The following is a 25,955-nucleotide window of genomic DNA, read 5'->3' as shown; positions in this document are numbered from 1 at the left end:
TTGGAAAAAGGCTGCAATGAAACAAAGAGTGAAAAATTTAAAGGGGTCTGAATACTTTCCGTACCCACTGTACATAGAAAGCAATTCCTTCTTTAAAAACAACTCATTTCCTAGAGACGCTGTGCTTACTTAGTTTATTGAAGAATAATTCATCCACATCGTCAAATGTGTCTTCACCCTGCATAAACCTGGAGTAAGTCTCAGCTTTGTAGTCCAAGAGGAGCTGCACGGTGACGCGTGAAAGAGAAGAAAAACATAAGTAAATGAACAAAGTCACAAATGTTTTAGACCGAGACAGACAAAAAATAAGAAATACAATACATAAAATTTAAAAATACAGAGAAAACACCGAAATGGCTTTGTGATATACTGTATCAGTAAGAAATCACACAACTGTTAGCAACCATGTAACAAAGAGGTCTTGTGTTAGATTCCAGCAACAGATATGCAGCACATCCTCTTGACATTGTGTTTAGCTTTTAAGGGTTTATGCCTTATGGTGCTGTTAAAAGAAGTCAGGGTACCTGGTTATACTCAGCCCCTTCCTCGATATCAGTGTCTTCACAGAAGTCACTGAATAGCAGCCCCTGCTTACTCAAACACCAGTTGCTCTGACACACATAATAAGCAAAAAAATAACATTAGTTTATTCTAAATCCAATGCAAATGAATATGGTTTTACATACTAACAGTCCACTGTGATTCTTATAAAAAAAAAAAAAACTTGTTTGTGTCTCACCTTAACTTGCTCAATAAGCCACATGAGAGCTCCAAGGGCCTGAGGCCAGGTGTGAGGAGCTCCAACCGAATACATTGAAGACTTGGAGAGGACAAATGGATACCTTAAACCAAAAATATGGAGAAATAAAGACAGTCAGCAATATTTCTTAAACTATTTACTATAAACTTAAACTATATATTTTTTTAAAGGATTTTCACTCCATCGTCCTTTGTATTATTTCTTTTAACCTAGCCCCAATCCTTAAGTGGTCCTAAAGTCCTAGGCCACCAAGAGCTTTCTAATGGCGTTATTTCATTACATGGTACCTGCTCGTCTCACCTCTACTTTTTGGTTGTCAAAATAGGAAAAAAAGTCCCTGTGACCTGCTAACAGGTATTTTTTTTTTTGTATCACCACCGTCTTGGTTCCAAGTGAGCTGAGGCAATACCAAAAGGCGACAAGAAAACCTGCAGACTACAGATTGGTCGGAGTGAATCGACACTAATCACTGCGGCACTATTGCTAGCCAACAGATGGGGGTGTCTTGAACAAACCCGCCATTTTTAAATAGTTTAGCCAGCTGTGTTTGTTTTTTGGCTTCCTCCAGCTTCGTTTGAAACAAAATGTGTCTTCTGGCTGTTGCCACACCGACAATCAAAAACAACACACCTCTTTGACGTTCTGTGTGTGTGTGTGTGTGTGTGTGTGTGTGTGTGTGTGTGTCGCATTAGGTCAAGGCAGTTTACTGCGGCGTTGCTATGACAACCAGCCATGCTCGCCTCACGCGTGAGGCCGTACTAAATCTTAATGTATCAAATGAAAAAGTAGGAAGGGGCATCGCGACCAAGTCAAGCACACTGGGTACTAGCTATAAGATTTAGAAAAATAAATAAAAATGCACTTAAGACTGTAGGAGTACTAAATGAAACAAAGAAATATAAATACATAAATTCTTATTAATACTTAAAGACAGTATTTTACCTGAGGGCTTTAAGCATAGCTGGAACCTCCTCCTCAACTTTTAGATTTGGCATCTCAAAGGTTGGGTCTAGCTGGCGGTAGACAAACTCAAACACCTTCACAAACTCCTTGGTAGAGGGAGACTGGAGGGTCTTGGCTGACAGAATGCCAGGGTAACCGTGCTCCGTCAAGAACTAGAAAGACATGAGAGAGTATCAGGCTGGACAGAACTACAGTGTGAATTCCTGCTCATATTGACCGACACCTATCCAACTTTTTTTGCTGTAAATACAGGTACAAAAAGTTTAAGCTACACATAGATTGAGTTATATTAATTAATCCGTATGAATGTAGTAACACAAATAAATTACAAAGCTGCTATCAGCCAATATTGATGATATTATGACAGTATAGCGATGAGACGCTGGAGCCCTTCAGACCTCTGTGTGGAAAATGTGTCCATCAGGTGTATTGCAGTAATGCTCAGCAGTAGATCAATGGATGGGATAAGGTGTCTGTTGCTGTCTACCAGCAAGCAAATTTTCAAAGCCAACCAATAAGGGGCACCAACATATTTCATTTTCATATCCCACACAGCGGATGTAATGTCCAAACATGTAACGTAAACAAACTAAGCTGTGTGTGTGTGTACATTACATGGACTGAGAAAGAAAGTGTTTTACCTCGTGCAGCTGTCTGATACATTGCTGAACGTAGGATTTATCATGCAGAGGTCTGGTGTCTTTGATCTTATCGGTTCCTCCAAACCCTGACATGGTGCTGTTGCGAGGCATGCTGGCTCCGCTAGTCCTGCAGACAAAATATTAAAATACCACCACAATGTCAAATATCAATTCATGTCTCAATCATATTGATACATTAGAAAAGGAAATTCAAGGAATTCCAGGTACTTTTCAAGGACTATTCTTTCCAATTTCAAATATACTGTATTTTTCAAAAATTGTGAATCAAAGCAATAACAAGAGGTCCTTGAGCAATGAGCATATATTAATAAAAATGCACAAAATAATTGCATTGTATAAAAACATTAATGGTGAAGAAAAACAAAGACAACAAAATCTGACTGGTTTTAGCTTGAATAGGATAATAAATGAAGTCTCTTCTAGTTTACATATTCAAGTACCTGTTAATGTGTGTCTGTTACACTGGTCTAAATTAAGAAAGTAACTAAAGGCCCAGTCAAAGGTTTTTACAGCAGTATTACTGTCTTTGACGTCATCACAGATGTTTCCTTCTCAGTGTGTAAAGTAAAGACTATACATTTTTACCACTTAATATCCTCTTACTACTATTGTAATTGTACTGGCTGTGTCCAGTTTTACTGATGTATTACCTATATCTATATATGTATGTTCTCACTGTTTTATAGTTGTTACCAATTCTATGTGAAGTACATTGGATAGCAACTTTGTACATTTCTGAAATTTTATTCACATACCGTGCACCAAAGAAGCTGGTCCGCCTTTCGGAGTTCACAGACTGTGGTTTGGGTATGTTAAGCTTTCCAAAGGAAGGCTGTTTCATGTTACTGTGAAGAAACATAAACGTGAACCAACTGATGTATTCCACTTGCTGACTCACATTTAAAGATGCTGCCAATAATCCATTGCTCTTGTGTGTTCACTGAGTCACATGATCAGGTTTCTAATATCACCCCATGCCACAAATAAGTAACGTTAGACGTCCAGCTAAACTATGTAAAGTGTTTGTGTCTGTTTACTATTAACGTTAAAAATAAAGGAAATAGCATGAAAGTAAACATAAAATCCTTTGTCTACAGTGTAACCTTAGTTAGATAGATGCCCGAATTGGAATTTGAGAAAAACCTGGTCAAGGAGCAAAGTGTATAACATTAGTTTTTGTTAGGATGTCGCTAACATCAGGTTATAACAACCACAAATAGGAATAAAACAAGTTTCTGGGACGTCAAACCAACCTTTTGGGCGTGGTATACGCCATACTCATCCTGTTGCTGTCTTGAACGCGCATAGGCAGGTCCGATGATCTGCTGCTTGCTAACGTTGCACGACTCATCCTTCCACTAGATCACACAATAGTATACATATATACAAACATATCAATAATAATAATGCCACTTTACACTTTACATTCATTCAGTACTTTTTGCACATTGTCTGTTGTTTAGCATGTTTGTTTGTTGTTGTTCTTTACTGTAGAAAACAGCTGCTGTAACAAGGGAATTTACCCATTTTGGGATGAATAAAGTATTATCTTATCTTATTACAAAAAAAACGTTTAATAACGTTATTGTGCTGTTTCACGAAGCCCACCAAAACACGTACAACTGCATATTTGGGCGATAATGTTGGTTAGCTAGTTGGCTAACTAGATTTGGAAATTAATGTCACATACGGCCACATTGACGTTAACGTAAAGTCTGTCAGTAGTGTTAAATCGGTGTATGTTATGCGCTATATTAACGTTAGCTAGCTAGCTACTAGCTAGTTCAGTGGCTTAGCTAGATTAACTAGACAGAACACAACATAGCTAAATATATGAATCGTTTTTAGGACGTAATGCTGGCGGAAGGCAATTGTTACGGTTGGTAACATATTTACATTACGTTAGCTAACTGCATCTAGCTAGCGGTTAACGTTAAAGTGAAGTACCAATAACGGCGATTGGTAACGTTAACGTAAATATCTTATGCAAGCTACAAAAGCTATTACATTTCGTCAGAATGTTATTTGCTGATTGTTTCCAGTGATACAAAATGGATTTAAGTGGTTCTCTTAGTTAATTTAAAACATACCGCTCCATATTGTGTAGGTGGAAAGTTAACGTTTACAAAGCGATCCAAACGGACGAAGTCACAAACCCCGCCAAAGCAATACAAAATACTGGTCGGCGGTGACATCACCAGACTACGGACAGCGATCTGGCCCAAAAAGGGTTCGTACGCGCTCTACAAATAATCGAACTTGTCCACAGCGACACCGACACGCAAAATAAAACATTATCTGCAGTGAGAGTAGTCTAATATCTCACTGATGTTTAGCATGTAAAAACTTTAAACTAATATTTGTAACTTTGAATGTAATCTAAAACGCTGAGGGAAACACTTACCTGCACAAATAGAATATTCAAAATGTTGGCTAATTTCCTTAACAATCCCACAAGTATGTGACTAATTTGGATGTGTCGCAAGTAATCATACTGCTTTTTTGTACTAAATGCAGCTGGTATGTAATGAATCCACATAGTAACACGGTGATGTTAGGTCTTCCAAGTCCCATTGCACATTTCTGTTTACACGCTATAGCAGCTTGCACTTTCCCTGGCATGCAAAACTGTATTTCTCCCCACCCCTGTTGTCATACAATTTCTTTTATACTATTACTAATATTTCATACTACTCATTTCTACACCTACTTCACTATTCAGATCCTGCAATAACTATATCTTGACTCTCTACTTCATTTCAACTGTAAATTGCCTCTTTACTATATGCAGCATTTTGACAGAGTTTCTGTTCAGGTTTACTGTGTCATCACTGATCTGCATCTCTAACCACATTACATTTTACACTAACTGTATATTGACTTCATTACTTCTCAGCATTCACATAGTCTATTTATATACACTGCATTAAAACTGATCACTGGAACCACATCACTATTCTGACCACAATTTAATTTGCACTAACAGTATTCTTACTCTACACTACTTCTCAGCAGTTATAGATTGACTATTTCATGTATTTTGGGTTACCACCATACCACTTCCACGTACCCATCAACTTACTTACACCTTCACCGGCGTGAACTGCCTACTTAATCTGTACCTTTGTATTGTATTCTGTCTTCTTGTACTATGTTGAAAGTGAAACTGTATGTTGTCTTGTACGCTTATGCTTTTCTTGAACAGGTGGCCGTTGCAAATGAGAACCTGTTCTCAACAGCCTACCTGGTCAAATAAAGGTTAAAAAAAGAAATAAAAAGAAATAGTGGTTTGGCCTGATTCTCCAAAGGGCACAATTTGTTTAAAAAATGTAAGTCTGTGATAATTTCCAAATACTATAGAAACAATTAAAACCACAAATTGTGAATATACTTTCAGGTTATGTTTGTTTTGAAATCTATGTAGAGAAATACTAATAGAAGGGTTGTAGGCCTTCTCCCTCATTTGTAAATGATCAACCCTCTTAGTCCTTTCAGGCGTGTCTGTGTTTTAGCAGTATCTAGGTCTTAAACCTTTCTTCATTTACAAAATGAAAAGATCAGATTAACACTTTGAGCAGACAAGTGACAAAGAAGTAGAAAATTTATTGCAGTATTTGTTCCACCAAAAGGGTATGAATCCCCTTTTCTCTTATTACTAGGGTGACCTAATACAACAAAATCTACATTTACAAAATATCCTCCTGCAATAGGCCACATATACTGCATGCGTAGTTCGAAATAGAATAAATTATGTTCAGAGGACTCTGCCATTGTACAGCATGGACAAATAAAAGTGAACAAAAATAAAAAATCTTGTTTTTTTTTTCTTTTTCTACTTTTTCCTTCAAATATCTAAAAGCTAAAAGGAAAAAACCATCAGGGTGATAGTAGTATAATAAACTCCAAAACACTTTAATAAGAACATCAAAAAGACTAATTTCCAACATTCACTTAAGGTTTTATTCTTTTTTTTACAGCTTTTTTGTCTTCAGAGATATAAACATTTTAGTTTTTCGTTGTGTTAAACTATGATACAGTGGGAGTAGAAATGAGTGACTAGAATCTGCTGCACAACAGCGAAGGAGCTCCCACAACAATGTTGACAAAACATTTCCCTCCAGGTCTCTTTTCTGATAGCCTTTTTAAGGGATAATTTGGGTGAATTATTCCTTTAATGCCTTCTGGATTCTATCCTCTGCACTTGTACACAAACAAAACGTGAGCAGTCCCTCTAATATAATAAGTCTTATGTTTTGTGTCATTTTTCATTTTTGCAAGAATAACTCATGAAAAAGTATGTAGTGTCAAATATTCTTGCCCTCTTGTGTTTGTTTTCTTACAAAAATGAGGAAGGAGAGGAGGAGGGTAGGAATCCAGTGAAGTTTGGCTGTGTTGTTGGAGGTGGCAAGTTGAGGAGGAGGAGGAGGAGCAGGGAAGAGGAAGATTTTTGATAAAGTAGAAATGGAGAAGGGACCAAAAAAAAGAAAAAAGAAAGGAAACCCCCCCCCCCAAAAAAAAACGCCACACGGGAGCCATTAGCTAGCTCCCCCTTCCCGCGCTGCATACAGTGAGCGTAAGGTCTGTACTACTTTGTTGCTCAGTTTGTGGTTGCTGGTCAAGGCAATCTTCTTGTAAATGATGTCCGACTCCTTAATAGTGTCCACCCAAGGCACCTGTTTGCGGCCATCGCGTTTCTTGGCATCAGCCCAAGGCCCCGAGTAGGAGCCAGCCATCCAGTGGATGCTATATCCATTGGAGGTCCTCTGGATGACTCGAGCTATTTGCGGCCGGTCCTTGTATTTGGGGCAGCAAAGGGCAATCACATCCATAGATTCCAATGTCTCACTCATCCGGCCGGGGTCAGAGGAGTCACCAGCTCGCCTTGACCGTCGAGAGGACTGCAGAGAGGACAAAAGACAAAAAGGTTGCACTGTTTCTCCCCACATTTTTAAATTGGATTTAAAAGATAGCGTGCATGTCTATTGCTCTCACCCCTGGGGTCCTTTCGTCGTCACTATAATCGTCATCTGTCTCTGGTCCTGCCTGATTGCGTGGGCTGGGTCCTGACATGGGGCCGGAGCCTCCCAGTAGGGCATTTATGGCTTTGTTTCTGATGTTAGCGCTAGCAGACGCTTCTCCCTCCTCATCCTCCTCGTCTGGGTCCAGATGTTCCATTAGAACCTTGAACTATGCAGATATAAAATACAAGAAACTAACTTTGAGAGAGAAGTTTCACACTCTGCAGCATTTAAACATCAACCTCCAAAAAAACAGAACAGAATAGAGTTTGGGTAACCATAAGAAACTAACAAGTATGGAATGATTTGAAGGGGGAAACTCAAGCCAGTGGGGCCAGCCACGACACTTAAGCCCGAGCAGATACAATGTAGATAAAAGGCCTGGTCAAGCCGCCAATTATCAACTAGTAACTTGGGTGAAAGTAGGAGACAAAGGCAGCTAGCTCAAAGTTAAATTATGTGAGGGCTAGAGAATGCTGTCTGTCATGATCCACAGTAGATTTATGAAGGCACAACCCGTACCCACCACAGAGCCTAGTTATAGGTCAAAACATCATTTAACATGAAATACTGAACTTCCTTGAATGCTAACTCAATCTTGGCACAGTTTACCACAGTTTACAGTGTATTTATGACCTTCTTCAGATAATTTGAGCTAACTTAATATTTAAATCCTGATGTAACTGGTGAGAAGAACCAAAAAACAGATTACCTGGCTATCTATGAAGTATATAGAACATTGGAAATGAAAGTTTGATATACTGTAGCTTCATTACTTACATCTAGGTACTGTCTGACAATTCGCTTCTTGACATCGTTTGTCAGCGTGGCGCGAGCCATGTTGTTGGAGATGAAGTCGATGGTTTGTCGTGGGTGGAAGATAATGTTGCTTTTTCGGTTTACTGCCTTATCGTACACCTTGGCTGACTCTGTCGGAGAGTACTTCTGAATTTTTCTGTTTGAAGACAAAAAATGTTGAGTTACACAGGTCATGGAATTCCCAATGTGGCTGAAGGTTTGAATTGCTCAAACTAAACCACACTTAGAAACTCAAGATATCAAAGTCATTTAGATAAAGAGTGTACAGAAATAAAGATCATGTAGACCTTACCCGTCAGAGAATCCGTATTGGTTCTTCAGATGCTGTTTGAGCACCAGCAGCAATAGGATGCCCTGAACAGAATTGGCAAAGTCCAAGAGACCAGTGGGATTATCTGGGACGAGCCTCATTACTTTTTCCACATCTTCCAAATCCAAATCGTCCAGATCAGTTTCTGACTCTGAGCTCTGAGAGTCTGGAACAGGTTTTCTGGCTTTTTTGGGCCGCCGTACCACACCGTCACTGTCACTGTTTTCTTCCTCATTGTCGCCTGGAGAATCGCAGTTCATCTTCTCCTCTTCATCCTCCCCATCTGACGTGTTCTTCCACTCCTTTACCTTTACCTTCTTCTCCTTACGCCTCGGCTCCTTTAGCAGAAGCTGGACAGTAGAAATGAGTAAAAATCCATATAAATACAAATAACTTTTAAACAAAATTTGCTTTGGAGATTTTTTCCAGGGCTTAAAGTGAACTTCTTCCATTTTTGAAGGGGGGGTGCACAGTATCATTTTTTGATATGCACTCATTAAAGTTAATTTGACTGGCAAAACAGTTAAAGTTCTTCTTACATTACACAATAATAAAAGTTATAATTTTTAAGAAGTAAAAGTTTGGGATCATTTTTAATTCTTCCAACTATATATTAATAAATTAAGAGTCAATTTATATTTTCATATTGCAAAAATACCAAAATCCTATATACCAACAATTGTGAAAACAGAACTTTCCAGATGTTGTTTTGTTACTTTGGCCAGGTCATAACCAAATTTGATGGTTATGATTTTGTCCATGTTGGCATTAGTTGCTTCATGTACATTTATTAAAAACTTTGCTTTGTAAACCTTCTAACCTCAGGGACAAGGCCGTTATGTTTAAATAATGGCCATGCTGATTCCAAACAGACAGCTTTTTAAAGAGAGTTTGGGCTTTAGATACATTTTTCACATTGGCCATTGTTAATGATGTGCACATATGTATCGTTTTTATCCCAAACGGTTGGTCAGCGCAGGCGCAGCGGCAGCAATTGATGACGGTAACGTACTCGTATGACAGATTGCACGGAACAAAGCTTGACTTGTGACTAGCATCCAATGACTAGCGAGCACTTTCTTACCTAATTAGATTAGTCGTCTATCTATACAGCTAATGTTACAGATGAATTTGTGGGTTAGCTAGCCCAGAGTTGTTAACCGTGGTCAAAACAATCATACTAAAAATAACTGAGCTTATTGAACGGTGTTGTAATCTTGTTACCCACCAAGAATTACATTAGCTAGCTACTAGTCAAGCAGAATCTTTACTGCAGGCATCAAAGCACCTTTCCTCTTTGTTCTCCCTACATGGAGCGGAATTGTCCATTACTGTTATCATTACCATTATTCTTATGTCTCATTCCAACGAGTTCATGAACCACTGAAACAATCAAACCGCATGCAAGTTCCCAAATTTATTTATTTATCTTTCCTCATGACCGCACGCCGGCACGGTGTTGGAGTACTTTAAGCCCTGTTTTTTCAACCCCATTGGAGGGAACACATATCCCCAAAACAAGCAAGCTACTTTTAAAAACGCTATCCTACCTCTTTGAAGGTTTGCAACAAGTTGCTACCAGAAACAGACAGGGTGATGTCTATATGATGCATAATGAAGAGAGGCTCCTCCTGGCTCTGGTATGGGAAACAGGCGAGGTTGTCTGCTACAAACAGCAGCATGTTTACTTCCGTCTTCTGCAAAATTAAAGAAAAGAAGGAGAAAGCATGAGTGAGAGTCAGTGCCTGGTACAATCTCTAATTGCACTGTTTTCTTATAAGAATTTCATCTATTCATGCATGGTCAAAAATAACCTAGTCATATTACATTAGCAAGACAGTGAAATAATTAAGATATATGATTTATCAACATCACAGTGTTTGTCGTATATTAAATGTATTGCTTAAGTAAAGTTGCCTGTATCCCTAAGTCATATTTAACACTTAGACATTTTATTACATTTCGTGCAAAGAGACACTGTTGGCCGAGGCATGTTAAGATGAGTGCAGGTTTTTACTCACAGAACTGTCATCGAAGAGGTTCAGCAGTGAGATGAGGAACGCCCTCCGGTGCTGCCGGTTCCCCCGGATCATAGTGAAGAGGTGGGAGCAGAGTGCTGAGTGAGTCTCGTCCTGTCTGAAACCTCTTATGATGGTTCTACGAGACGGCGCGATAGCCTGCTGCAAGTTGTATGACATCTTCATCCCAGCAACTGCTTTCATCTGTGAAAGAATGTTGAAAGAAAAGTGTTTTCAGACAACTGCTGAGACAGCTGGTGCCATGAGAATGGGCCAATAAATACAGTTTGTGTTACCATATTTGTCCATCACTACATAGGTGCCATTTACATTGTAAAAAAAAATTGTGTTTAAGGGACAATTCCAAACACGTAGCTCTGTCTGGAAATTTGGAGAGCTATCAGTAACAAGGTAATAAGTTCAAGAGACATTACGGCAAAGAGTTTTAAAATACATTTTGGCATATTGGATTGTAGGAGTTCGACAATCAACTATTGTGGACTTCACCAGAAAACAGGAAATGAACAGAGCTATGGCTAAACACCACTTTTATGCCTTTTCGTCAAATCTACTGCAGTCCAATTCACCGTGATCCCTCGGAAGGAATAACTGGACATGGGTAGGCACTTCTAATGACATGAGCATGTTTAGAGGCTAAAAACACATTTAAAACTTGCCCTGGTTAAGCCTTTTGGGTGCCAACTATAGCAGGAGTATACCTCATTGTAGGCAGCACCCATTGTTTTTGTTTTTCTTGCTTCTGACATTACGCCAAATTTTCAAACAACCCAGCTACGGGTTGAAATCAACCGGAATTCTCCTTTAATATGTATTCCTGGTGTTGGTCTAGTGGCTGTTAATGGAGAAATAAAGTTCTACAACAAACCACCTCAGCATTAAAGTAGCTATAGAACATGACAATACTTTATATGATACTGCCATGGATAAACTTTCAGTTTCTATAATATATTTTAAAATCAGATCAATCTAAAAGGTAATAAGTCGCTGGATGACCAAGTAATCATATGTACATCATTCTGTACTGGATGTTATTAGGAGAGCACTGAAAGACTAAGTTGAAATTCCTTTTCCATGTACAAATGATTTAACTATCTTAAGTCATTGAGTAATGAAGGAAAGTCATTATTTCAAAACTTGCAACACCGACTCACATGGATGAATCCTGTGTACTTCTTGTCAATCTCCACCAGCTGCTGATCAGATTTGTTCCTCATGCTGGGCTCGGGGTCTGTTCCCATAGCAATGAGGTAGGGTACACACTGCACAGACAAGACAAAAAAGAAGGGGGCGTCACATATGTACGTTTATTGTTTAGTTCATCAAAACTGTTAAATTTAAGTAAATGAGGGTTTAAATATACTAAAAAACATAAAGTAATGGTTATCTTTTAGGAGTTAGTATAAGGGTTTAAGATTCACACAGACACAAATTAAAATCTGGATCAACGTGACCAAATGATGTTTGATCTTGATATCATACTGAAATATTGCCTTTATCTATGAGCCCAATTCTGTGACAAAGATGTGTTAATAAAATGGGAGTTTAGGTTTCTTTTTTATTAATTACTAGAGGTAGGGTGGTTTCACAGCTTACCTGAACAGGATGGATGAGACCCTGGTTGAGTGTGAGAGCTATGACGTTGAGAGCAAAGTGCCGTACACTGGACTGGGTGTGGAAGAATGCCTCCAGCACCTGTTTAAGATAAAGCTGCATGATGGAGCTGCTCATCCCTGAAGAGATGTCTCCCATCTCCTTCAGATCCTCCTTTTTGGACAGTTTTTTCCCTGCACGGTCACAAAATATGATGTGTGCACAAACTTTTACAGGCAAAATGTCAAAATAAACAATTCATTAATCCCTATGCACTGTTGATACTACAATCAACAAAATCAGTGTGCTGACAGAGGATGTAACACTGGAGCGCCGAATCAAAAAGCTGTTCAAAGTACAGCAACAACCACAACTTTACTTACATTCTCTGTCTGCCTCCTGCATCCGCGTGTCCTCCTCTTGAAGGTATGTCTGGAGGTTTTTGAGGATCTGGATTTTGAGGTTGATGGAGGAGTTACTGTCAGCCAGGATGCCATTGTACAAGGTCTTCACCTCAGGCATAAACATCTGGCTGGGATGCATGATCACGAGGAAGCCTGAAGAAATAGAATAACAAAAAGCAAAGACACGTAAGAACAAGTAAACGACGCAACTCCATCCACCTCACTTATACCTGCTGGGACAAGAAAATCCAAAGATAGGTTTTTGCACACGATGAATACGGTGATTGTTACATTTGTCAAAACTAATATTTAAAAATGGTGTTCTTGCCTAAGCCAATGATGGCTTTGGTCTTGACCTCCTCGTCCTCATGTTTGGTGAAGTATATCAGCAACTCCAGAACTTTCTCCTTGATCTCAACCTGTAAACAACATACATGGACACATAGTTGTAAGATAGTGTACATTTGTTATAGCAGCAACAAAGATGGTTACGCAATGGGTTTAGTTTCACATCCAAGCAGTTTTGTCTAACTTTACTTGTGGCACGTTCTCAAGCAGTGGTTGTTTTCTTTCTGCGCCCAAAAGCCAAAACTAATAACTGGCCTTACGCCTGCAATTCATAGCTGTCTCCAGCTTTAATTTCAGATATTAAATAATATGACACATCAACCGCAATCCTACCTTGTTGGTGCCCTTAAACTCCTCAAGATCAAAATCAAAGTGGCGGGCCAGAGCACCCACTGTGAAGAGCGACCGCAGCAGGAAAGGCTTGTTTGCTACCAATGTTGTGCTGTTAGGATCCTCCTGAAGCTGAACCTTCAGCTTGTTAAGTGCGCCTGAAAAAAAAAAGATAAAGACTTTAAAGATCAAATTTTTATTTTTGTTTTGTTTTGTTTTTTAACTTAAAACTAAAGTGTACTCTTGTTTAAATTGATACATTGTTGGAAAGTTGAAACAAGTTACATTGACTTGTCTTGGAATGTGGTAAAGGTGACACTTTGATGGTCAACACTGAAGACTTCTGTTGTCCTAGCAAAAACACAGTAAATACACAATCGTATATCTCACCATAGAATCTGTTGAAGCAAGCCCAGACAAACTTATAGTTGTGTGTGACTTTGTTGACAACAGCTCCAAGACAGCTCACACAGTGCTGGACCACCTAGAGAAAAGGAAGGAAGACCATCATGTAATCTCTACAACACTGATTACACTTCACTCACATTTCACAGAGCAAACCTGGTTCTACAATGTGTACCCAATATAAATTTCTAAAAAAAAGCCACTGCCACACACCGTCATGCCATATTTGATGATGAGTTTCATGAGGTCTTCTTCGATGGTGGCAAGGAAAGTTTCACTGGGGTGCTCCATCAGAGGTACCACAAGCTCCAAGATCTTTGCCACGTTACAGATGACCATGAAGTCATTGGAAGTCTGCAAGGGAAACAATATACCGGTAATTACAGGGCAAGCTCTAATAAATCAGCCACCAATAGTCTCAACGGGTTCTCCCTAAATTCCCCAAACAGAAAAACCATTGCAAAAGTGTCTTTTCATGGCTCAATCCAATCTTAAGGATTAAGCCCGTGGATTTTTTATGTTAATCCCTCCATACATGTAAAGTGTCATTAATTATGCAATAAGGTTTAAGTATTTCCTTAATAGTTCCACAGTAACAAACTGGATTTAGTATGCACAACTTACGTTACACTTTGTGGTCAGGTAGGGTTGCATGGTCATTGCATGTTTGACCATGAGCTGGGCTCTGATCTTGCTGAATAAGTACAAGGTGGTGATACACGCCACTAGCCGTGTTGAGTTTACACCTTTGTTCTCTACAGAGGAAAGAGGAACTACATTCAGTCTTATTTGAATAGTTTAATAATTCAAAATCTTACTAAAGAGCAGTGATTAACTCAGCTAGAAGTATAGACAGTGGTTTAAAAGAAAAATCAACATCGGCCGCATGGCCCGGTTCGAGTTGGTGACAACTGATAAACTTGCATACCTGAGAGAGACTCCTCGTATTTGAGGATGTGCTCTACCAGATTGTCCACTAGCTGAACACAGGCCTTTTTTGCTGGTTTATAGGATGCATCCTCTTCAGACTTTAGAAGCTAGAACGAGAGACAATGTTCATGTTAGAAAGATATTAAACGTTGATAAATTTCCCACCAGGTGAAGCCCCAACACATGAATCAAATGCTTACGTTCTGAAGAAGCTGCTCAAACCAGTCATAGCCGGTGTCTCGACACGCTGCAACCTAAAGAAGAAATCAGACTCAAGAATTAAAGATATTCTGGCCAAACTTCATTATGAGACAAAATGATACTGCGTGGAGGCTGGTGAGAGATTTAGGTTTTTTGTTGAGATGCATTATTATTACTGGATACAAAAAACTGGCAATTCAGTTAAGCCTACCACATCAGTGATGTTGAGGATCTTTCTGGTCATGGTCTCCTTGTCATGGGCTGGAGTCGGCGTAAACCACAACTTCTGGAATGTCTCATTCACCAATTTCTATAGACAGCAAGTTCACGTGTCATTGGGTTAGATCTATACTGTGTACAAATGTTTTAAATGTTTTGTGATGAACATATTGCAATACAGAGAGTTATCTAAAAAGAGTCATATCAATAAAAATAATAACGATAGAAGAATGGAAGTCATATCTTTGACTTAAAATGTACCTATTTATTTCACTTTTAATGTGAACAGACAGAGGTGCAGTTGATCCATACCTTGATGCCTTCCTCATCATTGACCCTGCGGATCATCCTCACACACATCTCAGTAACCTTACTGAAGGTTGGCTGCTCCAGACAGATGTCTCTGAGGATCTTGATCACCCGTTTTCTCACGCTGATACCAGTGTCCTGTGCACCAAAAGAAGCTCAAATCATAAAGATTTTGCAATGTTCTGCAAGCACACATTGATTACATCAAAAACGAGGCTTTTGTTTTCATATACAAAGAAACAACTGCATGGGTTGCTTTAGTATTTTTCTGCCAATAGGTGGCAGCATAAGACTGTAACGAAGAGTGAACTTCTCATGAACCCTCCTGAGCATTTCCATGACAACAGGCACAACAATGTCAATGCCTTCAATTCTAATATTCTAGGTAGAAAGAATGAGCACAAAGCTTGTGTGTTGGACTGCATTTCAAATTTGATGGCTTCTATTACCCAGTGATCAAAATGATCTACGTTAATACTAGACTGCATGCTGCTAATAAACAGGCTCTTTATTTAATAATAATGTTTTATCATGGATAAGCAAACTCGAAATTTCTTCAAACTCAGTCCCTGCAGTGCTTTCCTACTTAAACCAGACCAGAAAAATTTGCCTCCTTGACCCAGTAGAAGTTCCCGCTCGCCCATTTGTATACACGTTAAACAGGTGCATGCAGTTCATTTCCACGCTAGTTTTGTTCTAAATTTTAAAGTGTAAAACGTATTGTGGGAGCCAGGGAGAAAAGTTATTTTCCAATGTGACAATTGTAAAAGTGTACAATGAACGGAACCATAATATAACACAAAGATACCTCATCAAAAAACTTGCTATGTAGGAAGCTCTTGATACATTTATAAGGGAAACATAATGATCAACTGCCAGTGCACTGTACAGTATAAGTACAGTTCATATGGGGATTGTAAAACCTCACAACAGAATGTGTCTACAATGAATCTGATTGAGCAACTTACCAGTATCCTTTCTATGAGCATGTCATAGTACTGCTCGGTGAGTTGGGGTCTGCTGAGCACAAATTTGCCCAGCAGCTCTACAGCTGCCTCTCTCACACTGGTAGAGTTGTCCATCAAACGGCCATGGACGCCTCGTTGCATGTCGGACTGCAGAAGTGGAATAGAGTGTCAGTATATAGCACGGGAAGAAAGACAACACAATAACTTGTGCACACAACAAAATAGCATAGGACAGAATTAGAAAATACATTTTGACACATTTTGACAGAGCAATTGTGTGTGCAATTCAGGCATGACAAATTGTCTTTGCAAACACGGATCCTAACATACCCTCGCCAGTATGCTGGGGTCCACAGCCACAACCTCAGACAAACATTTCATGGCTTTAGTCCTTACGGCGATGGCACTTTCCCCGAGGACTCGCAAGATCTATAAAAATATACATAATAAATGTACCTGTATTATACTGTGTGAACAACTTATAGATTATTTTATGTAGCTGCTGTGATTCCTTAAAAAGACAAAAGATGCTTATGGTAAAATCTTACCTGTGTTAGATAAATATCAAAGCTCTGGGCGAACGGCCTCATGGAGGCCAAATAACGCACAATCAGACAGGAGTCCTCATAGTCCACAGTGTCAGAGTTCATTCTGGAGAGAAGGGTAAAAAAAGACAACTGTTATAGGATTGTACAGTCACAACACAGGACAGTGAAACTCGAGCTGACAGAAACAGAGAAATAGGTTTAAATAGGTCAGTAAGTTATGTGATATGGACTACATTAGGGAACCAATGATATGGACACATGGGGCGGCTGTGGCTCAGTGGTAGAGCGGTTGCCTGCCAATCGGAAGGTTGGTGGTTTGATCCCCCCCCCTGCAGTCATTGTTGAAGTGTCCTTGGGCAAGACACTGAACCCCGAGTTGCCCCCGGTGCTGCGCATTGGAGCGTGAATGTGTGTGAATGTTTATCTGATGAGCAGGTGGCACCTTGTACAGTAGCCCCGGCCACAGTGTATGAATGTGTGTGAATGGTGAATGTTTCTTGTAGATGTAAAAGCGCTTTGAGCAGTTGTTAAGACTGGAAAAGCGCTATATAAATACAGCACATTTACATTTACATTAATGACATATTTAAAATTCTTACTTTAGGGTGGCGAAATGAGCCGGCGTGGTCTTTATGATGTTGCGCAGGAATTTCTTGCGCTTCTCAGCACGCTGCATAATTTCCCCTGTGGTCTCCATCTCCTTGGCATGTTGTGGTCCGTCCGATGAGTCCTCATCCTTCGGGTTCTGGTTCCGCATGGACTTCTCAGCCTCCGTGGTGGCGTCCCGGAACCACTGGGCAACGTAGAACTTTCTAGCAAACTAGAGGAAAAAGTAGGGCTGCACAATTAATCGAATATTAAATCACAATCACAATTTTGGCTTCCCACAATTAAATGAAGATGATCGACTAAGATAATGATGCTTAAAACCTGTGCTCCGCTAATAGCAAACTCATGAAATCAAATCAAGCACTCAGCCAGCAGTGGCATTGTGCACGGTAGTACAACCATAAAGACCTCAGCAGCAGCAGTAATTGTTTGTTTCTTACACTGCACTGTAACTTGTTTTCTGTTAAATGTGTCTTATTCCATTTTAGCTGTTTTTATGTTTTTAACTGTTCCTTAATGTTTTATGAAAGCACTATACAAATAAAGCTGCCTTGCCTTGGACACATTAGCCTGGTTGATAATAAGAAATGTCTCTTTTCACAGCTGAGATGGATGGCATAGGGCAGCAGTTTTGCTGTATAATTTAGCCTAGTGGACTTTTCCTACACTTATAGCTTAATCCCGACAGAACACTATGTTGGATTTTAGCCTGCATGCAAGTTTGTTCAGTCTAAAATTGCTGAAACAGAGCAGCTAATATTGGTAGCAAGAGCAACAAGTTAGCAGACTGCCGAGTCATCGTTGCACTTGTCTGTGTGTGAGGAGAGAAACACAACTGCAAATGACAGCAAAATGAAATAAAGACTGGCACCAAGTTAAAATGGAAACGCTGTGCTACACCACAAGACTTTTCTGTTTAATTAAAGACATTCATTTTTTTAGGATTTAGTTATTCTATAGTATAAAAAAAAAAAAAAAACTGTCCAAATCCAAAAAAATTTAAAAAACCTTCCTAATAAACAAACATCCAAATAGTTAAATGTTTGGGCCCAGTCCTACTTGTTTTAAAGTGTTTTAAGTCACCACTTGCACAGCCAGTCTAATGTAAACTCACCACCAGTGAGGCATCGGTCTCAGCACTCTCTTCCAAGTAGTCTAGTAGAGCCTTCTGCAGCTGCTGGGTCTCATCATTACCTTGAGACTATATAATCAGAGAGAGATGGATTACAAAACAATTGTTTAGCTTGTTCCATTTAACTTATTTTGTCACAATAAACTTAAACTTATATGGTCTAGACACAGTGAGGTTATCAAATATGAAGTTGTTATTCTACCTCTTGGAGGATTCGATCAATTGATCTCTGGTCCATCTTGCTGGTGACAGCGTCCTTCCTCAGACGGGCAGCTACTGTGCCCAGGTAGTCCAGAGATGCTACTCTCAGAGCCATCTCTGTCTGCTTATTACTGAACTGGTGTACCTGATGGGAGCAGACAGAGCAAAGAAGAAATGAAGAATTTTACAATTTAGACCAAGACAGACTTTTACTTGCACACTTAAAGAGAAAGATCTTATCATTGCATTTTATCATCAACTTAAGTGCAGGTAGTTGCAATTAGGTTTAAAGAAAGAGCTCTGTCATACTTACCAGTAGTCTACCAAGTAGACTGAGCAGCAGCTCGGCAGCAGGCCACTCTGGCTTGTTTACTGTGGAGAGCAAGTCCTGTACAAAGTTCTCAAACAATGGCCGGTAATCTTCTTCTCCCTGTTTACTGCCACACCTGACGACGGGGTAAAGATGAAGAAAGTGGCAGAGGGGGAAATTGTAGGAAAGAATGGAAACCATAGTGAAAAAACATCAATAATAGCAGGCCAAAGGGACTAAGCATCATGCAGCCACCAGATAACAAAGACACAGAAAGTTAAAATGTGTAAGTTAAAAATACCCTAAACCCTAAAAAGGGCCCTAAACCCACCAAACACAAAACTGTTGTGAGGCATAGAGCAATTTGTAAGAGTAGGTCCATAAACTGTGTGCATCTCGTGCAATACCCAACATGCACACCATGAGAATGGTGGTGGTTTGACACATATTTCTGCTGGCTGCAGAAGGAATAACACACCAGGGCAGTAGACGTGACGGGTAGCAATGCAGTAGCTTTTTCTCTTTCGGAGCAGAAGAAAAAAGCTTTATTGTCTTATGTATTAGTCTGCACTGTCGTATGGAAATAAATACTTAAGGTGACAGCTTCAGTCCAATCCAACTTTCTTATTAAAAAAGAACATAGTCTATTTGAATTACTTTTTGAGGAAGACTGAGAGGAAGTTTTGTGCTGTTCTCATTGCCGTCTCATAGGAGTTGGTTATCAATACATCTTGATCCACCTAAATAGAAGAAAAAAAAGACAGGTTTGTAAGTGTTTGTATTTGTATAAGCTGTAGGTTTGCTTGCGTGGTGGTTTTGAGTGTCTGCTTGCTGTCCTACCTTGCTGTCGTACTCGTCGAACATGTCCTTGTCGTTGGGGAGGTGGACCACACACTGGATTAGCTGCAGCACCAGAGCCGTCACCATTTGGATATACAATGGCTCTCCATCCTGGTCTGAGCTGTTCAGCCTAGATACACAAGAGGAAAGGATACATGATCAGTTACTATTATGGGTATTATACAGAAAAATAATTGACTGGTATGTTTGGGAACACAACTGTGAAATCTTCACCTCTGCCTCAACTATTATTTTGCTACACTGATGTTGGGACAATAAAGCATTTCATTTGATGTCTTATCCTTGAAACACCTAATGGCTATAAATCAATGTGAATTAACATAAAACAAGTTACCGGAAATTCCTGAGAGAGCGTTTGCTGGTTGGCAGTCTGGCCAAAGAGGTGAAGATCTCCTCCAAGATCAGCTGCCGATGCTTCTCATAACGTGAGAACACCTGGAGACAGAAAATAAAAGGTGTTTAGTCTCATCCTTCATAGTTTTGTGGAACAGTATGAACACATGAAAGGATAATTTACCACGAGATGTACACAAAAGTCAGAAGGAGCTATTTAACTGTAAAAAAACTAAATGAAAACCAAAAAGACTGAAAGCAGTCTTTTCAGATAAATTTCTATACATTTTTAAGAGAGAGAAAAATATAAACACAGACTTACTGCTGTAACTAGTTTAATGGCACACAGCTGCAGCTCACTGACATTCTCCACAAAGAATGGAGTGATTCCCATGGAAGAAACCTGGTAAAAACAAGAATGACATCAATCAACATGTGGTTTGCGCTGCAATTTTTGACTTGATAAACAGAACTGCAGTCTATCATTGTGAGTAGTTTTAGTTCTTACCTGGAGAATAGTTGTGTCTGTAAGTAGCTGGATCTCTAGGAGCTCAGACATGTTGCTGACAATGTCGCACACTTTGTTGTACAACATGACAATCACACGCTGCTTGTGTGTGGAGCATTTTGCACGCTTTGCCTTGGAGCTTAACAGGCCACCTAGGTGGAAGAGTAATAACCCTGTTAAATCCTTTTCAAAGTGTTAAGTTCAAGAAGCATGATTTTACAAATTAAAAAACATTTTCCAATTCTGTTAATAAAAAAAAAAGAAATGTGATATAGGTTGGCACTCTGTCAAATTAAACTTTACTATACTCTGTCGTATATCATAACAGAGCTAACAGCTTTATAAACACATTTCCTAAATGTGATTCACAGAGCCATGCTTGATCTCATTACAGCTGTAACTTCTGATACAGGTCATACAATTTGTGCTCAGGGTATACTTCCATGCCAAAGAGTCTATTAAGTCAGTCATTTTAATGTAATAACCCAATGACAATTTCCAGACACCAGTGATCAATTGCGGGCAGGTTTATGAACAAAACTGACAGACGATTCTCACGCAATATTTTTAAAACTTATCAATTTAGTTTCACTGAGATCAAAACAGCCCAGGCACACATAAAATGAATTAAACAAATGAAATAAAGCTCCTTTTCTTTATCCTCACCTCCATGAGGGTCCACCCTGTAGACTGGGTCGTATTGTGGATACAGTGTGTTTTGAAGATGATACTTGGTATACTGTAGCACCCGCTCTATGACGTCTTCTATGTAGACAGCCTTCGGCATGTGTAACGAGGTCATGATGTTAAGCGCCGTCAGACAAGCGTCTGCTGACTTTGTGACTCTCTCCATTATCAGGTCTCTCCAAAGTTTCTCCTCATCTTCAGCATCATGGTCCTGAGGTTACAAAGGAAAATAATGTGAATGCGTCTTACATGAATAAATTACTATCTTAAGGACAAAGGTTTTTTTAATTACATTTGCAAAGTAATCTTGTGCAGCATCTTAACAATTTTTTTTTTAGTTTTGCTGCCAGAGAGTATCTTTTGATTTTCCTACATTAACAATCTATTTCTGTAGCATATCACAAAATTGGCATGTTAGTTAAATACCACTAAAAGAAAAATATTCAACACAGAAAGAGGGAGGAAGGGAGCTCACATGGCTCATCATGGTGGAGAGCTTGGACCCATCCTGGATATTCTTCTCCAGTATGTTCAGCAGCTTCACCAGCTTGTCTGACGGTATCTACAACAACAGAGACCTTTATTTAGTCCTAAATCTGCAGCACCACACATCCACAACAGTCCAACTTCCTCTGTACTTATATACTATATTCAGTACCCTGCTGGTGATGCCCATGGCCTTAATCTTGGCAGACTCGCTGCCCAGCTCATTCAACTGGTGTTTACCAAGCAAAAATTCTTGGGGTATCTCATCATCATCTGCTGCTGGAAAACACAAAGAAATCCCAATAAAATACAGTGAGGTTTCTGCATTTGGATTTTCAAAATTGACAAAACCTGTCAGCACTGATTTTTATTTCATCCTTTCTGACCACCAGATCTTCTGTCTCTGTTGCACAGGTCGAGTATTTATATCCACAATGTCAGATGTGACCTCGGGATGACCCCGCTAAGGTATTGCGTTCCGGTGGCATCCACAAACTCGGGATTTGGAAGATTCCGAGTGACTAAGAACTCTGGCGGTCATCCAGGATTCATAGAACCGTAGTTACATTTGTAACATTCAATTTACCCATGGTAGTGAAATCCACATCCTCCAGATTATCCAGTATGTTGTCAATGCTCGCCAAGAACCTCTTGAATGTGGACGAGTCCATCAACTCTTCGTGGGTCAGCTTGGGTTCATATGCTTTCCGTTTCTTCTGCTTCTCCTTCATCTTCATTTTTCTGGCAACTGAGAGAAAAAATGTCATCTTAATTTGTTACTATGTTTTGTTTTGTTTTTATTGTGTGTTGCAGATACCAAACACTCTCTACACGTTTGATATTTTAGTAAACTCTTTGTTTTCTAGGTTTTAATTTGTCGCATATACTGGCAAGTAAAATATAAATGGATGCATTTCCCTTAATGTTTCTAATCTGTGATGTCATGTTATTTAGTTTTCGGTATATAGATAAAAGCCCATAACTTCACAGTCTAAAAAGGCATTAGCTTTAACTGCAGCAACTAAACAAAACAAAACTCTATCAATGTCAAACAGAAAGTTAAAAAAGCATAAATGGAAATGCAGTGACAGATGACTTGAATACAGACTTTCACTCATGCTGGGTGGAGGTGAATGTTCCTCGGAGGAGTCTCGGTACCGGCTCCCTGAGCCTCGTCGGCTGTCCCGGTGCCCGCTTTTCCGATGATCCCCTGAACCCCGCCGTTCCCTTTCTTCCATATCCCAGGACCTGTCTTTGTCTCGTCGCTGCCGCTTCCTTGCAGCTGCAGAGATTAGGGATAAGGATTTTTTTTTTAAATCAGTCCCTATAATCTAACAAAAAAAAATCTATACCAAAGCAACACTAACCCCTCGAAAAAGTAGATGTGCTGTCAAACCATTACAGTCGTTTTATTAAACTTTTATAAAATAATTTATTTTATAGAAATTTATATACGTTTTATAAATCCCCAGTTAGAAAATTACAAGTTACACACTACACTACATGCAGACCTCAAATACACACATTCTCAGGTACTATACTGCGATTGCTGAACTGCCGCACTAAGCGTTGGTGTGGGGGGGGGGGGGGGGGGGGGGGGGGGGGGGGGGGGGGGGGGGGGGGGCTATCAATCGGTACATCATTATTCTGTAGTATTCTGTATGCTTGTAGTGTTAATTTTGACAGATGAGATGAGACAAAATATGATTGTCAACGACCTTTTTTTCCATCACGAGACAACAAGACTATACCAATGTCCAAAACCAGAAATCAGGCAATTATGACATTTAACCAATATTTGAGGTGTGTGAAACACTATTTGACTGAAATGGATATCAGAAATAATGTATTTGAAAAAAGACTAAAATGTTTTGAATAAAACTTGACTAAGGTACCAGAGTTCTCTTTTGACTAACATGACAAGACTTTTAGTCGACCAAAACTTGACTAACAAAAAACTCACATTCTCCATTTGCGTCAAAGTCGTCATCCGAGCTGACCTCAGCGTATTTGGGCTTCTCATTTACAGTGCTTCGTTTCCTCTTGTTCACCTTTACCCTTTCACACAGGGGCATGGTTGACTCAATCTCTGCCAGCAGTTCTGGGGGCAGCTCCTTCAGAACTGCAGGGTCCATACCACCTGAAAATATGACAATAACATTTTCAAGTCATTAACAAAAAGGTGATTCTGTTGTTTTGTTTTTATTTAAGTAGTTTAAGTGAAAAAAAAATGTACTGGGTGAGTAAGAAAAGGCTGTAAAGTTATTTTAATTAAATCAGCAAAACGGCTTACAGTTCAACAGCTTCTTGTTCTTACTTTTTCCCGACTTTCCTGAGGAGATCCTGTTCTTTCCAGACTTGCTGTGTCGTATGATCCTCTGGATCTGGTCAACAGAGAGCTTTTTCAGAACCACTACCGGCTTGGGCCTATTCTCAAAGTCCTTCACCAAACCAAGCCTCTCCAGTTTAACTTTGGGCTGTCCCCACACCTCACTTTCATTTGACCCACTGCCATCCTTATCACGTTTGATCTGAAAACAAACACAAAAACCGAAAAAAAGTCATGAAAGCCCTTTAAGTTTGTCAAGTTTAAGGTTCCAATAAAATTCACACTTTAAAGTTTTGCATAGAAAACCATGAGCTATGTTAACATAAAAGAAAACCATGCAAGATAATAAGATGTAAACAATGGATCAAACTGATTCACATGAGATTAATGATTTTGATCTGATGTGAGTTTCCAGTATGTTCTGGTAAGAAGACTTCAAGCAACAATCCACCATATTTCATTACCACTATGTTTTAAAATGCAGGCGTAATGGTCAAGACATGGTACATTGTCAAAACTGCAGAGCCAAGGCTGCAACTCCCCCAGCCACTGGGAGCAACGCGCCAAAATGGGAGATTGTAGATGTGGATGTTTTACTCATCAACGCGGACAAGGACAAGAAATTGGATGTACAATATGTAATCATTCCTTACTGTGTGAATGCAAATAATTTGTTAATGGCGAGCAAACATCAGCAAAAGAGCCATTATGTTTAAATCAAACAACCATCCTGCTGGTAATTCAGGAAGTCGTAATGTAACACAGTTATCATGAGCACTGTTCTTGATTTTTAGCATCCTTCTCCAATTATGTGTTGAGTCATAACTGTTTAGCCAATGCAAAACTTTTTATCACATCGCAAACACTGCTAATGACCTTTAAATATTTATTATATAATCCAAAACATTGCTTAGCCCTGCTAAGAAGAATAGAGTGAAGGTCTAAAGAGACAATAAAGACTGCTACTGTGATCCAATTTCTATTTTCCTGACATTTGCCAGCAGCCTCGTAACTGATCAATTTGAGCTATACAGTGGTGTGAAAAAGTGTTTGCCGCCTTCCTCATTTCCTGTTCCTTTGCATGTTTGTCACACTTAAGTGTTTCGGAACATAAAACCAATTTAAACAATAGTATATATATATATATATATAGTATATATAAAACACAAGTAAACACAAAATGCAATTTGTAAATGAAGGTGATTATTATTAAAGGTGAAAAAAAATCCTAACCATCACGGCCCTGTGTGAAAAAGTGATTGCCCCCTAAACCTAATAACTGGTTGGGCCACCCTTAGCAGCAACAACTGCAACCAAGCGTTTGCGTTAACGTGCAATGAGGCTTTTACAGCGTCCTGAGGAACTTTGGCCCACTCATCTTTGCAGAATTGTCCTAATTCAGTTACATTAGAGGGTTTTTCAAGCATGAACGGCCTTTTTAAGGTCATAACACAACATCTCAATAGGATTCAGGTCAGGACTTTGGCTAGGCCACTCCAAAGTCTTTATTTTGTTTTTCTTCAGCCATTCGGTGGTGGACTTGCTGGTGTGTTTAAGATCATTGTCCTGCTGCAGAACCAAAGTTCGTTTCAGCTTGTGTACACGAACAGATGGTCGGACATTCTCCTTCAAGATCTCTTGGTAGACAGCAGAATTCATAGTTCCTTTTATCACGG

General features: G+C 39.4%; 2 protein-coding genes across 5 annotated transcripts in view; both read right to left on the bottom strand.

Moving 5' to 3' along the window:
• Positions 1-4,663, bottom strand: part of ndc80 (NDC80 kinetochore complex component) — a 10,142-nt gene extending 5,479 nt beyond the window's left edge. The window contains exons 1-8 of the mRNA XM_034871114.1: positions 4,476-4,663; positions 3,639-3,743; positions 3,141-3,230; positions 2,365-2,491; positions 1,703-1,875; positions 740-842; positions 525-611; positions 130-223 (exon numbers count right to left, since the gene is read on the bottom strand). Of these exons, the coding sequence (XP_034727005.1) occupies positions 130-223; positions 525-611; positions 740-842; positions 1,703-1,875; positions 2,365-2,491; positions 3,141-3,230; positions 3,639-3,743; positions 4,476-4,483 (787 nt within the window). The 5' untranslated portion in view covers positions 4,484-4,663. The remainder of the gene's footprint in view (positions 1-129; positions 224-524; positions 612-739; positions 843-1,702; positions 1,876-2,364; positions 2,492-3,140; positions 3,231-3,638; positions 3,744-4,475) is intronic.
• A 1,613-nt stretch (positions 4,664-6,276) lies between these two features.
• nipbla (NIPBL cohesin loading factor a) overlaps positions 6,277-25,955 on the bottom strand; it is a 34,855-nt gene continuing 15,176 nt past the window's right edge. For 2 of the 4 annotated variants that reach the window (XM_034871087.1, XM_034871089.1), the window contains exons 13-49: positions 24,268-24,481; positions 23,914-24,090; positions 23,059-23,232; positions 22,537-22,698; positions 22,123-22,229; positions 21,940-22,026; positions 21,444-21,675; positions 20,778-20,929; positions 20,592-20,672; positions 20,271-20,371; positions 19,916-20,045; positions 19,733-19,815; positions 19,079-19,211; positions 18,767-18,910; positions 18,547-18,633; positions 17,423-17,643; positions 16,824-16,926; positions 16,606-16,704; positions 16,276-16,422; positions 15,311-15,445; positions 14,991-15,089; positions 14,779-14,832; positions 14,577-14,685; positions 14,273-14,403; positions 13,862-14,002; positions 13,634-13,727; positions 13,247-13,401; positions 12,894-12,984; positions 12,545-12,718; positions 12,165-12,355; positions 11,723-11,830; positions 10,554-10,754; positions 10,083-10,229; positions 8,515-8,882; positions 8,184-8,358; positions 7,378-7,572; positions 6,921-7,283 (exon numbers count right to left, since the gene is read on the bottom strand). In XM_034871087.1, coding sequence (XP_034726978.1) covers positions 6,921-7,283; positions 7,378-7,572; positions 8,184-8,358; positions 8,515-8,882; positions 10,083-10,229; positions 10,554-10,754; positions 11,723-11,830; positions 12,165-12,355; positions 12,545-12,718; positions 12,894-12,984; positions 13,247-13,401; positions 13,634-13,727; positions 13,862-14,002; positions 14,273-14,403; positions 14,577-14,685; positions 14,779-14,832; positions 14,991-15,089; positions 15,311-15,445; positions 16,276-16,422; positions 16,606-16,704; positions 16,824-16,926; positions 17,423-17,643; positions 18,547-18,633; positions 18,767-18,910; positions 19,079-19,211; positions 19,733-19,815; positions 19,916-20,045; positions 20,271-20,371; positions 20,592-20,672; positions 20,778-20,929; positions 21,444-21,675; positions 21,940-22,026; positions 22,123-22,229; positions 22,537-22,698; positions 23,059-23,232; positions 23,914-24,090; positions 24,268-24,481 — 5,565 coding nt within the window. Of the gene's footprint in view, positions 7,284-7,377; positions 7,573-8,183; positions 8,359-8,514; positions 8,883-10,082; positions 10,230-10,553; positions 10,755-11,722; positions 11,831-12,164; positions 12,356-12,544; positions 12,719-12,893; positions 12,985-13,246; positions 13,402-13,633; positions 13,728-13,861; positions 14,003-14,272; positions 14,404-14,576; positions 14,686-14,778; positions 14,833-14,990; positions 15,090-15,310; positions 15,446-16,275; positions 16,423-16,605; positions 16,705-16,823; positions 16,927-17,422; positions 17,644-18,546; positions 18,634-18,766; positions 18,911-19,078; positions 19,212-19,732; positions 19,816-19,915; positions 20,046-20,270; positions 20,372-20,591; positions 20,673-20,777; positions 20,930-21,443; positions 21,676-21,939; positions 22,027-22,122; positions 22,230-22,536; positions 22,699-23,058; positions 23,233-23,913; positions 24,091-24,267; positions 24,482-25,955 lie in introns of all 4 variants that reach the window. The other 2 variants (XM_034871086.1, XM_034871088.1) reach the window with 2 other exon arrangements.

Source organism: Etheostoma cragini, chromosome 5 (assembly GCF_013103735.1).
Source record: "Etheostoma cragini isolate CJK2018 chromosome 5, CSU_Ecrag_1.0, whole genome shotgun sequence".
NCBI lineage: Eukaryota > Metazoa > Chordata > Actinopteri > Perciformes > Percidae > Etheostoma > Etheostoma cragini.
The sequence above is the reverse complement of the archived record's forward strand: the minus strand, read 5'-3'. Positions and strand labels throughout refer to the sequence as shown.